The 15,051-nt window shown below is 42.9% G+C and overlaps 1 protein-coding gene across 6 annotated transcripts in view; it reads left to right on the top strand.

Annotated features, from left to right (window-relative positions):
• Window positions 1–7,499: 7,499 nt before the first annotated feature.
• LOC133657619 (zinc finger and BTB domain-containing protein 18-like) overlaps window positions 7,500–15,051 on the top strand; it is an 8,479-nt gene continuing 927 nt past the window's right edge. The window contains exons 1-3 of one of the 6 annotated variants that reach the window (XM_062059169.1): window positions 7,500–7,709; window positions 10,010–10,137; window positions 11,986–15,051. The exon at window positions 11,986–15,051 is cut by the window's right edge and continues 927 nt beyond it. In XM_062059169.1, the coding sequence (XP_061915153.1) occupies window positions 10,122–10,137; window positions 11,986–13,673 (1,704 nt within the window). In that variant the 5' untranslated portion in view covers window positions 7,500–7,709; window positions 10,010–10,121 and the 3' untranslated portion in view covers window positions 13,674–15,051. Of the gene's footprint in view, window positions 7,710–9,711; window positions 10,138–10,591; window positions 10,677–11,045; window positions 11,194–11,312; window positions 11,513–11,985 lie in introns of those variants that run through there. The other 5 variants (XM_062059171.1, XM_062059168.1, XM_062059173.1 and 2 more) reach the window with 5 other exon arrangements.

Consider the following 15,051-nt stretch of genomic DNA (forward strand, 5'->3'; position numbering starts at 1 on the left):
CCTATCCCCAGGTGCATGTTTTTGTAGGTGGGAGGAAGCCAGTGAAATGTTGAAATGTAATATTTATTCAACACATTTTTACAACATTGGAAAACATTACTAAAATGGAGGCTTTTCAGAGGGTGTGATAACTCCTGGAAATGACTGGCTTAGAATGGCCAAAGGTAAAGATGTGTGTGTTCAAGTTGAAGGAAACGGAAACTACAAATACAATGAGCTCAAATATACCTAAAGTACAAGGCATAATGATGCATTATGTACATACAGCTAGAATAAATAGCATGTTAGCATCGATTAGCTTGCAGTCATGCAGTGACCAAATATGTCTGATTAGCACTCCTCACAAGTCAATAACATCCACAAAGCTCCTTTGTGGATTCACGCACAGCATAAGACGTTGGATGGACAAATAGAGACAACGAAGGAGTGGCATGAAACACGTCTTTCTGTGCCAGCATCAAGGAAAGTTGAACATGCAAACAAACTACGGTGCGTTCAAGGACTTCCTAAATCAGGACAAAATGGCGCACGCCAAATACTCTGTTTAATGCATGTTTAATGTAAACAGTGGGATTCCTAACAATTTCCTAACAATTACGAAAGTTTGTGTCATGTTTGTCCTCCTACAGAAACCATATTAAAACAAAAAATATATATTTTTCCTCATCTTTTTCCATTTTCATACATTTTTTAAAAAGCTCCAGGGAGCCACTAGGTGACTAGCTAAAGAGACGCTTGTGGCTCGAAAGCCGCGCGTTGCCGACCCCTGCCTTAGGCCTAAGTCAGGCTGATTAGAAAAATAAGTACTAACCTGCATAAGAAGGGACTCGTAAATAACTGACCAAAAAAAAGTTTACATACAGTTATGTTGTGCCAAAATAAATAAACTAAGTAAATAATAAATATGTTTCTCAACTAAACTGTCAATTAATTAAAGTTCAAATGAAAATACAGCCTCACCGCTTTAGTCATATTTTTTGCGTTTAATAAACTCCTCTATGACTTTAGCTCCACACTTCTTCTGTTTGATATTGTCTTTACTGCCACAAGTGGTGGAAATGCGTATTACAACTGAGTATTGCTACGGCCCATACAGAAAACAGCTGAAAAACAGATATTTTTTGCCCGCCCGATAGGGGGTGCTCGCGGCCCAAAATGGGCTCTGGCCCAGTGGTTAAAAAACACTGGTCTAAATTAAACAAATATGTAGAGTCACCCTCAAATTAGCTCATAATTTTGCTTAATTCCAGTAGTCCACGCAGGCCTCACGATGAACGTCCAACTCCTCCCCATGTGCTCTAATTGTACATTCCTGCACAAGGGGCACATTGTCCCGCTAAAGTGGATCCCCAATTTGACAAGCACATAACAGGGTCATCATTCATTTGCATTTTAACAAGTCCTTCAGCTATGACACCGGATCGTGTGAATTCATTACCATACAGCCTTACGCTGCATCCAGCCACCTATTAGTAACGCCAATTAGTTTACTAGGACGGCTTTTAGGGGACTGGGGGAGGCATGGACGCAAATTGGCAACCAGAGCTTGCGCTAAACTTTTTTATGTCCCACGGCAGACATTTCATGAAGGTGTTTGTCCCACTAACCCACATGGGAGCGACATATCACATTATTTGATCATGTTTTCATTTTATAATTGAGGTTTATTGCGACACTTCTACTGTGCTGTGCTAAAAAGACACAGTATTATTGACGTTTTATTAAAATATTTTTGTAAGGCCCGCTGTTGTGGTGATCTCGCATGACTTTACATCAAGTGTAGCGAGTCGAACAATAACACAACTATACAATCTAGCACGTTATGGGGCAATGTAAACAAACTCCACAGGCTCTACCATAAGATGCATGTGATTTCTCCCAGCCAATCCATGAAGAAAGGTACTGCTAATCAACAGAAGGTTTTAATTAAAGAGAGTTAAACAACTGCTTCCGAGACAGGAGTCAGTTTGCATGTTTACATGCACGCTGTATGATCCACCTTAAATGCATTGTCACGGTTGATAAGCAAGGGAAGGTAATTCAAGAGTGTAGAAGTATGTCTACCTCTACTACTATAGGTGGCGCTATGACCCCAGAGGACACTTGTCTGGATGTGTGATGAATTTCGACACAAGAAAGAACATGAATAGAATGACTGTGCTCTGGAAATTGACTTTTCATCATTGCAAAACGTTTAAACTGCACAGGTTGTAGTTGGTGTAATATTTACATGCAATGTAGCACAGTTACTGTAATTGTCATGTACATGCAAAAATAAGCTTGTTAAGTTAACCTGTAATAGTACAGTGTATCCGGAAAGTATTCACGACCGCTTGACTTTTTGCACATTTTGTTATGTAACAGCTTTATTCTGAAAAGGAATACATTCATTGCTATCCTCAAAATTCTACACACAACAACCCATAATGACAATGTGAAAAAGTATTTTTTTAGTTTTAGCAAATTGATTAAAAATAAAAAAAATACACATCAACATAGGTATTCACAGCTTTTGCCATAAAGCTCAAAAGTGAGTTCCAGCTGATCGTCCTTGAGATGTTCCTACAGCTCAATTGGAGTCCACCTGTGGTAAATTCAGTTGGTTGGACATGATTTGGAAAGGCACACACCTGTATGCATATATAAGGAACCAATGATGATTAAAAGAAAGTGACAAAATAAACTTTAAAAGCATACAGCTACTGGGACACACTTTAAAAAAAAAAAAACGTCAAGTAAAAAATAAATATCCATCCAGGTATCTATTTTCTGTACATACTTTGGGTGTAGAATACATACTATACACCCTCATCTGGTCACCTATTAATCACAGGACACATATCCGTAATTTTATTTTGCTCTGCCTTTAAACATAACTAAAGGTAGCTTAGCAAGTTTGGAAAAATATGTTGGGGTTTTTTCCTCTCACGCAGCTACACCTGACACTTTGTATCGACATTGTGTCGATTGAGCAAGTGTTTCGCTTTGATGTATTGAAATACAGTAGATTGGGTACTTTTGAGAAGAGTAAAAGGGCCACGCAGTAAACAAAGAGCAACAATGGGAGCTGTCTTTGTTTTGAACATACAAAGGAGAAGACATGCTTCACTTTCTTTATAGTGTCACATGGGAAAAAAACATTGTTAGCTCTCCAATGAACAAGCTACAGTGTTTTCAAGCGCCATTCCTTAATGTGCGCAGTAATTGGTACGCAAATAGGAGGCTACCAAAAACTGTGATGGATGATGGATGTATGTAATCAATAGGTAGGGGATGTGATCAGTATTGTAGTTTACTGTTGACAATTTATAAGGACAAACTTCATTTTTTCACCTATGTAAAGAAAGAAAAAAGATATATTCATATATATATATATATATATATATATATATATATATATATATATATATATATATATATATATATATATATATATACATATATATATATATATATATATATATATACATATATATATATATATATATATATATATATATATATATATATATATACATACAGTATATATAAATGTGTGTGTGTGTGTGTGTGTGTGTGTGTGTGTGTGTGTGTGTGTGTGTGTGTGTGTGTATATAAAATAATTAGATTGTCCGGTTGTACTTACTATTTTGACTGTGGTACTTTAATTTGGATGTCAATTGTATTGAAATCAATCAGTTACTTTCTATATTAATAAACATGCAAAGTTTAGATATCAATCAAATCGATACCAATGGTACTATTAGTATCGGATTGATACTATCGTGTGACTACTGCCATATTTTGCCGGTCTCTTCTATGTTTATTTTCACAAATAACTGTATTTATGTTGTTCTTATTGTGACACTGTTGTATTGTGTACAAACTACGTGTTTGTGTAATGGAGGCCAGCCAGTGTGGCTGGGCCATGTGTACAGTACGTTAGTAAACCTCACTCCCTGACGACCTCAAGAGCAGTGCTGGCTCCTGGGTTGATAGCCCAGGCTTTTAGCCCGGTAGTTAGCACACTCATCTCTCATTACAACAATGCAGGTTCGAGTCCTGAGCAGAACAGAAACGTGGGGATTGAACCATGCGGGTTACTTTTGGACAACAGAGAGCTTTTGGAAATGACAAAGATTAGAATAAGTAGATTTTGCTTTTTGTTCACTATTGACTTCACTTTGCTCAAACAACTGCATGTAATATATGCAAAAAATATTATTTTAGTGATAATGTTACATTGTTTTATGTATGTATTTTTACAAATGCATTACAATTGTTAATAAATATATATATGTTTGCCTAATACGGTTTGTATGTTTGCCTAATAGGGACGGCGTGGCGAAGTTGGTAGAGTGGCTGTGCCAGCAATCGGAGTGTTGCTGGTTACTGGGGTTCAATTCCCACCTTCTACCTTCTTAGTCACGTCCGTTGTGTCCTTGGGCAAGACACTTCACCCTTTGCCTCTGATGGCTGCTGGTTAGCGCCTTGCATGGCAGCTCCCGCCATCAGTGTGTGAATGGGTAAATGTGGAAATACTGTCAAAGCGCTTTGAGTACCTTGAAGGTATAAAAGCGCTATACAAGTATAACCCATTTATTTATTCATAATACAGTGCTTATTTTCTGTTGCGCCCTGCCACTCTCTGCTGCGACTATAAATAGTAACATTTGTCTGTAAAATTGTTATACGTACACCTCCGCAAAACATTGTATCCTTATTAACATTAGAGAAAACATAACAAGAAATAAATATAAATCAACTAACAACAAAGAACAAAAAATATTTAAAGTCCATCCATCTGCCAGAAAATCAAAACAATAACTCCTTATTTACACTATAAACATTTTTTGACCGACCTGAACAATTCCATACTGAAAAATAGAATTAAATAAACTAAATAAATAATAATAATGTCAAACTAATCAGCAACATTAACTCAGGAACACAATATATACAACACGTTAACCTACAAAACAAATTAATAAAGCAGTTTGTGCTGATTTTTTTTTAATCAAAATGAGGATGGCTGCAATGTTTTGTAGTGCACAGCTTTTCGAAGCGGGGTTTGAAGCATGAAACCGCATGATACTGATAAAGCACGTTCCCTGGGGTCACACGCGCGCTCAGTATTTAGTTAGTATCAATGCTATAGGTCATAGGTGTCAAACTCAAGGCTCCTGGGCCAAATCTGGCCCGCCACATTGTTTTATGTGGCCCGCGAAAGCCTGGAAATAATATGCGTTAATAAAATGCTTAATCTATTCTTACTAAATATATTTGTTCTTTCCCTTTTGACATTAAACATCATGTACTGCATGCAATTGCATATCTTTTCAAATTAATTTTTTATCAAAATATTATATTATGTATTCCAAAAATACTTTTTGTTAAAATAATGATAAATACTGTACTTAAATATCTGCTTGACTTATGATTTCAAAACAAATTATCAATCAAATTGTAGACTGTAAAATTAACAATAGATTTTTTAGTTTTGAGTTTTTTTCACCGTAAAATCCATTTTGGTACTATTTTTTTCCATATACAGTAAGACACTAAGACATTAAAAAACAGACAAAAAAACATTAAAACAAGATTTCACGGTAAAAAAAAAAAAACTGTCAGCTCTGTTGCTGGAATTTTACCGCTAAAAACAGTGGTATTGTTTCTCCATTCCATTCCATTTATTCAACTTTTTTATATGCTGTAAAAAAAACCACTGCTTTTACTGTAAAATTCCAGTGACTGAGATGCCAGTTTTTAAAGTAAAATGTTTATACTTTTTTTGCAGCTTATGTAAAATAATATATTGTTAATGTATTATATATATACATGTCTATTCATATATTATATGGGGGCGGTATAGCTCGGTTGGTAGAGTGGCCGTGCCAGCAACTTGAGGGTTCCAGGTTCGATCCCCGCTTCCGCCATCCTAGTCACTGCCGTTGTGTCCTTGGGCAAGACACTTTACCCACCTGCTCCCAGTGCCACCCACACTGGTTTAAATGTAACTTAGATATTGGGTTTCACTATGTAAAGCGCTTTGAGTCACTAGAGAAAAAGCGCTATATAAATATTAGGGCTGCGAATCTTCGGGTGTCCCACGATTCGATTCAATATCGATTCTTGGGGTCACTATTCGATTATAAATCGATTTTTTCGATTCAACGCAATTCTCAATTCAAAAACGATATTTTTGCGATTCAAAACTATTCTCTATTCATTCAATACATAGGATTTCAGCAGGATCTACCCCAGTCTGCTGACAAGCAAGCAGAGTAGTAGATTTTTGTAAAAAGCTTTTATAATTGTAAAGGACAATGTTTATCAACTGATTGCAATAATGTAATTTTGTTTTAACTATTAAATGAACCAAAAATATGACTTATTTTATCTTTGTGAAAATATTGGACACAATGTGTTGTCAAGCTTATGAGATGTGATGCAAGTGTAAGCCACTGTGACACTATTGTACTTTTTTTATTTTATTTTTTATAAATGTCTAATGATAATGTCAATGAGGGATTTTTAATCACTGCTATGTTGAAATTGTTACTAATATTGATACTGCTGTTGATAATATTCATTTTTGTTTCACTACTTTTGGATTGTTCTGTGTCGTGTTTGTGTCTCCTCTCAATTGCTCTGTTTATTGCTGTTCTGAGTGTTGCTGGGTCGGGTTTGGTTTTGGAATTGGATTGCATTGTTATGGTATTGCTGTGTATTGTTTTGTTGGATTGATTAATAAAAAAATAAAAATAAAAATAAATAAATAAATCGATTTTTGAAAAATGAGAATCGATACTGCTGCGATGAGGTGGCGACTTGTCCAGGGTGTACCCCGGCTTCCGCCCGAATGCAGCTGAGATAGGCTCCAGCGACCCCCCGGAACCCCAAAAGGAACAAGCGGTAGAAAATGGATGGATGGAGAATCGATACTGAATCGTACAACGTGAGATTCGCGATATGAATTTGAATCGATTTTTTCCCACACCCCTAATAAATATAATTCACTTCACTTCACATAACTCATTGTTAAATGCGGCCCTTTGAGGGCAACCATAACTGTGATGTGGCCCTCAATGAAAATGAGTTTGACACCCCTGCTATAGGTAGTGCACCTGCTCACATTTCCCGGTCTTTCCCCACTGGGACTACATTACCCAAGATGCACCTCTGCCTCTCTCCCTGATGCACCGGTCTTTCCCACACACTTGCAGAACAAGTCTGTGTGGAGGAGCTACTCCTCTCTGGTGTTTGTGTGTGTGTGCGTGTGTGTGTGCGTGCGTGCGTGCGTGCGTGTGTGTGTAAGTGTGTGTGTGTGTGTGCGTGTGTGCCTGGTGTCAACCTACGCCAAACGAGAGACGACGAAGAAGAAGAAAAAGAAGAAGAAGAAGCCATATCCCTCCACCCCTCCTACCTCCAGCTTCCTGGCCGCTTCCAATTGGCCTCCGTGCCCTCCTGGGCGGGCACTATTGGCTTCCAGCCTTGCCAGTCAGCGTCGCCCTCCTTCCTCAGCCTTGAGTTGTGTGGAGAGCAGCAGCAGCAGCAGCAGCAGCAGCAACAGCTCGGAAACATCTGGCCGCCGTAGAGTGCTCGACTCCCCGCGTCCCTGCCCTGCCTGCCTGCGCTCGTCCGTCCTCGACAGCCTGGTTATGGAAATGAGCCCAAAGTCGGTTTAATCAGGAGGGGAAGAAACGGAGAGACGGCGGACCGTGTTGCCTGTAAGTGCCCGCTTGTTCTCAGAGAGAGTCCGATTAAAGGAGGCTGGAGGAAGGGGGTAAAAGTAGCTAAAGCTTCCTTAGCATGTCTGTGTGTTGCTAAGTGTTAGCTCTCCTTTGAGCAGCTGTTGTCATAGCACCAGGGGCCTAAGCAAGTACTACACTGCAAATAGCTCAACAAGACAGATGCCTGTTTTTGTTTTTTTTTGTCATCGCCTGACTTTTGTTAGCCTCCACGGCTTTAAAGCTAACTGCCTTTCGCTCTTCTATACATTTGTATTTGTATTTATCGTGAGTTTTTGATTTGTTTACCCCACCTCAACACTTTACTTTCAAGTTTGGTGTCTCTATGTTCGTCACGCTATTCTCCTCAAAGCCAAACAGCACGAATGACTACCGCCCTCCCCCAAAAAATAGAAAAAACTGAAACAACTTACCCAATTTCAAACACATAAAATCAAAGAGATAGTGAAAATATAAGTTATCTAGACAGGCATTAACCGGACACCTACAGTGAAAATATAAGCCAGTTATTTAGACAGGCATTAAACGGGACACCTACACTTAATTGTAAACCAAAGTGTATTATAACAGATTATCATAATACTTACAGGGAAAAAACAAGCGTGTATTTTTTTTTTATAAAACTGTCAATTCAAACTGTTTGCCTTTTTATAATTAATAGGATGTGGAAATGATTTAGTCGAGCATTAAACGGGACACCAACAGTGAAAACGTAGGTTATTTAGACAGGCATTCAACGGGACACCTCCAGCTAATTGATAACCAAAGTGTATTATATAACAGATTATTTTAATACTAACGGAGAGGAAGAAAACAAAACAAGCGTGTATCTTTATATAAAAGAGTCGATTCAAACAATGTAGACCATGTTTACCTTTTATTATATAATTTGGACAAAAATACAAATACATAGGGACAAGCGGTAGAAATGGATGGATGTTACACTGAGGGCCCCCTGCAACTGTATTAAAGTTAATCGTAAAGAGTTTTAACATTTATTCGTTGTGGAATAATAAAAAGTGTATTTTATGATTTAAAAAAATGTTATGATATGGAATAGCCTGCACTACTCCTTTCTGGATGTGTGGATAAGTGAACTTTCTTAAGCATGTTCAAAATGATTTAAACAAATGTACACAATTAGACCAATTTTGCCTTTCAGTGTTATTTGTTATTTGTTGTACTATAAAAGTTGTCATTTGCTTTAAAGTATTATAATCATAATAAGATGTACAAGCAACTTTTTTTTTGCTGTTTTTATAATTTATCTGAGTACTCTGAAAGTTTATTTCGCTTTATTATTATAATTATAATGAAAAGTATGCACAACTTTTTTTTTAGTACTATGAAAGTGTTCATGCTTTGAAGTAGTAATAACAATAATCATAATAAAATGTAGAAATTAGACCTAAATTGCATTCCTTCACTTTTATTAATCCTCTAATTCCCATCCACACTTGCACTAATAATCCAAAAAGTCTGACTTGGTTGTGGTTTCCGCTCATTAGGTTCCTTAGTGGTTGTTTATGTGTTTTGTTTCCATTGTATCATAGCCGGTCATGTTGCTTGTCCGAGGGTGGCGGTGGTGGGATGGGGGGGGGGGGGTGTTTGGACAAACGAATGAATGAGTGAATGAATACAAGACGAGGCTGTGGCACTGAAGCGTAAAGAAGTGGAAAACAATATCAGCTGAGTGCGTCTGTCAGTTGCAAATGCGCCTTTGTTTGCGGTTACCGGAAATAAATTTTTTTTTTTTTTTAAAAACAAGTTGTTTTGAGTGATGTAAACTTTTTTGTGTGTGCGTGGCTGAACTAACATTTAAACGAGAAAATAAACCACGGCGCTGCTGCTGTTAGTCATTCATGTTGTTTCCCAGCGAGAGAAAGAGGGGGGGTAAAAAAAATGGGGTGAGGGGGGGGGCGACAAAGTTGCGTGGTGTTGGTTAAAATGAAAGCGGAGTCTGGTGGCAGGAGTGTAGAGGAGGCAGCATATGGCTGTAGAAAGAGCACAGCTGGAGGTAGCATCTCCATCTGAGGATGATGTCAGAGCAGCTGACAGGCTGCCATCCACCCCTCCCCGGTCCTTTATTGTGAGGCAGCCTGGGAGTGTGTGTGTGTGTGTGCGTGTGTGTGAGCGCCAGTTAGGAGGAGGAGGAGGTGGTATCTCGTTCCCCCTCTAACATCTCCACCACTTTGCATCTGTCCCTCGCAGTTTGAACAGTGAGCTTTTTTGTGTGTGTGTGTGTGCGTGTGTGTCTCCTACCCACTCGCCGACTCAAGAGCGGGCGGGCGAGCAAAGCAGAGCGAGGCGAGAGAAGGAAGGGAAGGGAAGAGAAAGAGCAGCCACAAAGCTCCGGCAGCTCCTCAAGCCACAGTGGAGTTAATCAAGTTGATGCGTACCGCTGCAGGTATCGTCTCCTATAACTCTTGTTTGTAAGTGTGTGTGTGTGTGTGTGAGAGTGACCCTGAACCTGGGGGAGTAGACGTCTAGGTGATGAGTTGTGGCTCGAGTGTGGACTAGAAGCAAGATTATTTCAAGTTGAATGTTCTTGATTTGGTTTGAGTTCTCTGAAGTTTACAGAGTAAATAATCACCAGTTTTGTATTTGTAATCCCAGTAATCTAACTTGTGAGGGAGGTTTTGCGTAAAATCACTGGAAAGCATGTGCGGGCGCCTCGAGCCGGCCCGGAGTAGAGGAGACTAATTTAGAAGTTGCAGATTTGAGCTGCCTGAATTGGCTAGACAGCTGTAATCGCACTCCCTCCTAGTCTTAATCTCTTTATCTGGCTAGCAGCTGCCATATGGCCCCCGTCAGCTGGATCAGATGTGGCTAAGCCGCCCTCGCTGCCTGCCTGTCCTGCCCGCCTGTCCGTCCGTCCGTCCCAGCCTCGCGTCTTTCTCCCCGAGACCCCGGCAGCCCCCCGACCCAAGTTGAAGGACCGGCTCGGTACGGGACTGCGCCGCCGACTGCCCTCCGGAGCCTTTCCGCTGCCGGCTCTTTAACCGCCGCCGCTGTCTTTATTTTTAGCCATCTTTAAGGATTAGGATTGATGCTGTGACGAGCAGGGCACTTACAGTGATTGTATTGTAAATCTTCTCTTCTTCTGGGCAGGCGGGGGGGTGTTAAGGAGTGGGGAGGGGTGGCGAGGGGCAGCTCCGCGGATGTGCAAGGTTTTTCTCGTAAGACTACGACGGGAGGGAAGGCGTGCGTGAGTGAAGGATAGAAGTAGTGGGCAAGAGGAGGGGGACAGGAGGAAGGAGGGGCTAGTTCACCCTTGTCCCCGTAAGCCCCCCCCCCTCCTCCTCGCCCCTCCATTCCCCTCCCCTCATTAAAAGTAGTCTGAACAAGCATACACACACTCGTCCATTCTTGCGGAGGCTTCATTCAAATGAGGCCATTTAACTGTCCAGGCTAACGAGCGACATGTACTTTCTCAGGCGGGACAAACCGACGAGGCTAACAGGTGGGACCTCGTCGCTACTGCATCGCACTTTTATTCACTTGTCAGCAAATTCAGCTTCTCCTGAAATGACTTTTTTTTTTTCATTTTCTAGTTTGTACTTTGTGGAGGTGGCAGGCAGGCAGGTGTGTGTGTTTGTTTGTTGCGTACGTGAGGACAGCGTGTGCAGCTGAAAGCCGGTTACCTAAAAGGGCCGTGCCAGGCCAGGCCAAAGTGGGTTAATAAAAATAACCAGCGTAGGAGCAGCGACAGGCCAGAGTGCAGGCAGAGGAGGCAGAAAGATGCATCACTGCTGCACTACTTTGCCACCAGAACTCCTCCGGTGTGCACTCCTGCTTTATTACCGCATACTTTAGTGCAGCCTTTTTATTATTTCCTTATTTACATTTCTGCTAAGAGAGCAGTGCAGTGTAACGGTGCTGCTAAAAATACATCAATAGATTTGTGTGTTTTGTCTCCTCTGCATGGTTCTCATTATTGTATCTATTTCTTTTTTACTGTATATTTTGTTTGTTGCCGTCTCGTCGGCGCTTTGTTTGCGCCGTATGAGTGCTTGGCATCCCGTCTCATCCGCTGTCTGTTTAGCGCATCTTTTAATTGTCCGGGTTTGAGATCGTTTTGCTCATCTTCAATTTTGTCAGACGACGACAAGATTGATCTGGGGTTTAATGAAGTCTGTTGTCTTTGAGTGGGTCTGTAATTCTTGGTCTCTCCGCTCACGTAAATGTCTTTTCAAAGCATTAAAGGCGTCATTAAAACCCAAAAACATCTGACGTTGCCTTTGTGGGTCCGCAGGTTATGAGGACAGCAGGATGGAGTTCCCCGACCACAGCAGACATTTACTCCAGTGTCTGAGCGAGCAGCGGCACCAGGGCTTCCTGTGCGACTCCACGGTCCTGGTGGGCGATGCCCAGTTTCGAGCGCACCGCGCCGTCCTGGCCTCGTGCAGCATGTACTTCCACCTCTTCTACAAGGACCAGCTGGACAAGCGGGACGTGGTGCACCTCAACAACGACATCGTGACGGCGCCCGCGTTCTCCCTGCTGCTGGAGTTCATGTACGAGGGCAAGCTGCAGTTCCAGGATCTCCCTGTAGAGGACGTGCTGGCGGCCGCCTCCTACCTGCACATGTACGATATCGTCAAGGTGTGCAAGAAGCGGCTGAAGCGGAAGGCCACGGCGGAGGCGGACAGCACGCGTAGGGAGGACGACGGCGGCTCCAGTTGCTCCGACAAGGCCGACAGTCTCTCGGACGGCTCGACGGGGCGACCCGCCACCGCCGACCTGCTGCACAGCGACGAAGAGGAGGAGGGGAAGAGTGAGAGAGCACCGCTATGGTTGCGGACGCCGGCCATGGCCACGACCAGCCCGGGTCACGCAGAGGCGGAGCCGCAGGCCGGCGAGGGGCTGACGGAAGGCACCAAGCGGATGTCTCCGGCAGGAAGCCCTTCCAGCTCCACAGGATCGCTTTCCCAGAAGTCTCACCGCTCCGCAGGCTCCCGAGGACACCGCGGCAGGCGGGTGTCCAACGATACCGCCGACTGCGTCCTGGACCTGTCAGTGAAGCCGACATCCGGCAGTAACCACGGCAACCACCACCCGACGTACTTCAGCGGTGCAGCCACACCGGACAGGCTGCAAAGCCCGCTAGCGGTGAGGGTGAAGGTGGAGAGGGGTGTGGCTTCAGACGAGGAAGAGGACCTAAGGGGCGGGGACTATGCGATGGAGCACAGCGGCATCGCCAAAGCGACGGTTCCCAGCACCAACGGGGGCTTGAGCCACCACGGGGTCGGGGGTCCTCTGTCGGTCCAGAGGAGGCTGGGCTTGGAAGCGCACCTCTCCGCCCTGCGAGAGGCGTCGCTGGCGTCCGAGCTGGACCGTGACGAGAAGCCCCCGGCGGCCGCCGACAACGAGGACATACTCGGGGGGGAGAGCGAGCGCACGCAGGCCGACGCGGCCAGCATGGACAGCACGCTGCTGCCGTACGTGTCCAACATGCTGTCGGCGCCGCACACGCAGATCTTCATGTGCCCGCTGTGCAACAAGGTGTTCCCCTCGCCGCACATCCTGCAGCTCCACCTCAGCTCGCACTTCAGGGAGCAGGAGGGCATCCGCGCCAAGCCCGCCGGCGACGTCAACGTGCCCACGTGCACCATCTGCAGCAAGACCTTCTCTTGCATGTACACGCTCAAGCGCCACGAGCGCACGCACTCCGGCGAGAAGCCCTACACCTGCACCACCTGTGGCAAGAGCTTCCAGTACTCGCACAACCTCAGCCGCCACGCCGTGGTGCACACGCGCGAGAAGCCGCACGCCTGCAAGTGGTGCGAGCGCCGCTTCACGCAGTCGGGGGACCTCTACCGCCACATCCGCAAGTTCCACTGCGAACTGGTCAACTCGCTGTCGGTCAAGAGCGAGCCGCTAGCGCTGCCCAATGTCAGGGACTGGGCCATCGAGGACAGCTCGCAAGAACTGTGGAAGTAGAGGCGTGCGAGCGGGGTCCTTGCCAACATTTAGGGGGTCTTTCAGTGAGTCATCTTCTTGTTTGTTGCAAAAATCTCATTCGATTGCACTTTAATAGCACATGAAAATGTTACTACTGAGTTTTTCATCAAGTACAAGGGGTTTCAGTTGTAGTCTGGATTTTATTCAGAGAAAGCTCCGAGAAGGTCTTGCTTGTTTGAATTTTTTCAATTTAATTTTATTATTTAACTTTTTTTTGTGTTTCATCTCACAACACTCCGACTCGGACCGACGCCACGCTCCTCAAGAACAAAAGCATTATGATACACTAAACGGGTATCACGATACCGCCACACACACTTTGAAGAAGTGTGTGCGTGTGTCTGTGTGTGTGTGTGCGCGTTCGTGTGTGTGTGCACTCTCTACTACGCCAACACCTGATGTGCACGTGTGTGTGTGTGTATGCGTGCGCGTGTGTGTGTTTAATTAGATGTTTCACTGGCACGGAGGCGCAGCTAGCGTCGTGGTGCGTTCAGGGCGAGTCGAGCGACTGACAAACTGATGGCACTCATGCAATGCACAGCCTCTTTTTTTATTTTTGGTGATTTTTTTTACTTTCAATCAATTTGAAGTATTTTCTAAACATTAAAAAAATATTCTAATAATTATTATATTATTGTTATTAATTAATACAGTAGTTTTTCTGAAATCTAGCTGGCAGTCTTTTTAAATTTGTTGGAAAAGTATTTAATTTAAGGTTGTTGTATATTGTTATAGTTTTAAATCTTTTTGAAAAAAATTTTTTTTATACTTATTATTGTTATAATTCTATTTTGTTACAGTTTTATTTTATTTTTAACAGGACCTGCTGTTGCATGACGTTCAAACATGTATAGTTTAAAATTAAAAAAAAAAAAAAAAGGAAAAATATGTGAATTTGCAGTGTTACTGTACTCATCGTTATTGATCAAATATTTGACAATGGGCTCCTTTTTATTTAACAAACATGATTTTCTTTGTGAATACTACTCCAGGGTGACGTCTGTTGCAAAGCTGACTATGGTGGGTGGGGAGGGGCATGCATGGATTCAAGTGTTGTTGTCCTAAAAAGTTGGGGGGGGCGGGGAATTTAGCTTGACAGTGAACATCTTGGAAATGTGATGAAGCTTTTGAAGTCTGTCTATGTGCACTGAGTGTGTGTGCGTGTGTGTGTTGTCACCCGTCAGTGTGGAAGTTCTTCATCCGCCCAGCACTTCTTCGGTTTAACGTTGTGCAATCATGGGCGTCCTCGGAAGGCTCTGGAGGTCTGACGAGGGCGGTCACATGACGCCAACATGGCCAAAGGATGAAAAAGGGTCTGTCCTGCTGAAATAAAGTCAAATGTGTGTGTGTGCGTGTG

The sequence above is a fragment of the Entelurus aequoreus genome, linkage group LG09 (assembly GCF_033978785.1).
Source record: "Entelurus aequoreus isolate RoL-2023_Sb linkage group LG09, RoL_Eaeq_v1.1, whole genome shotgun sequence".
Classification (NCBI taxonomy): Eukaryota; Metazoa; Chordata; class Actinopteri; order Syngnathiformes; family Syngnathidae; genus Entelurus; species Entelurus aequoreus.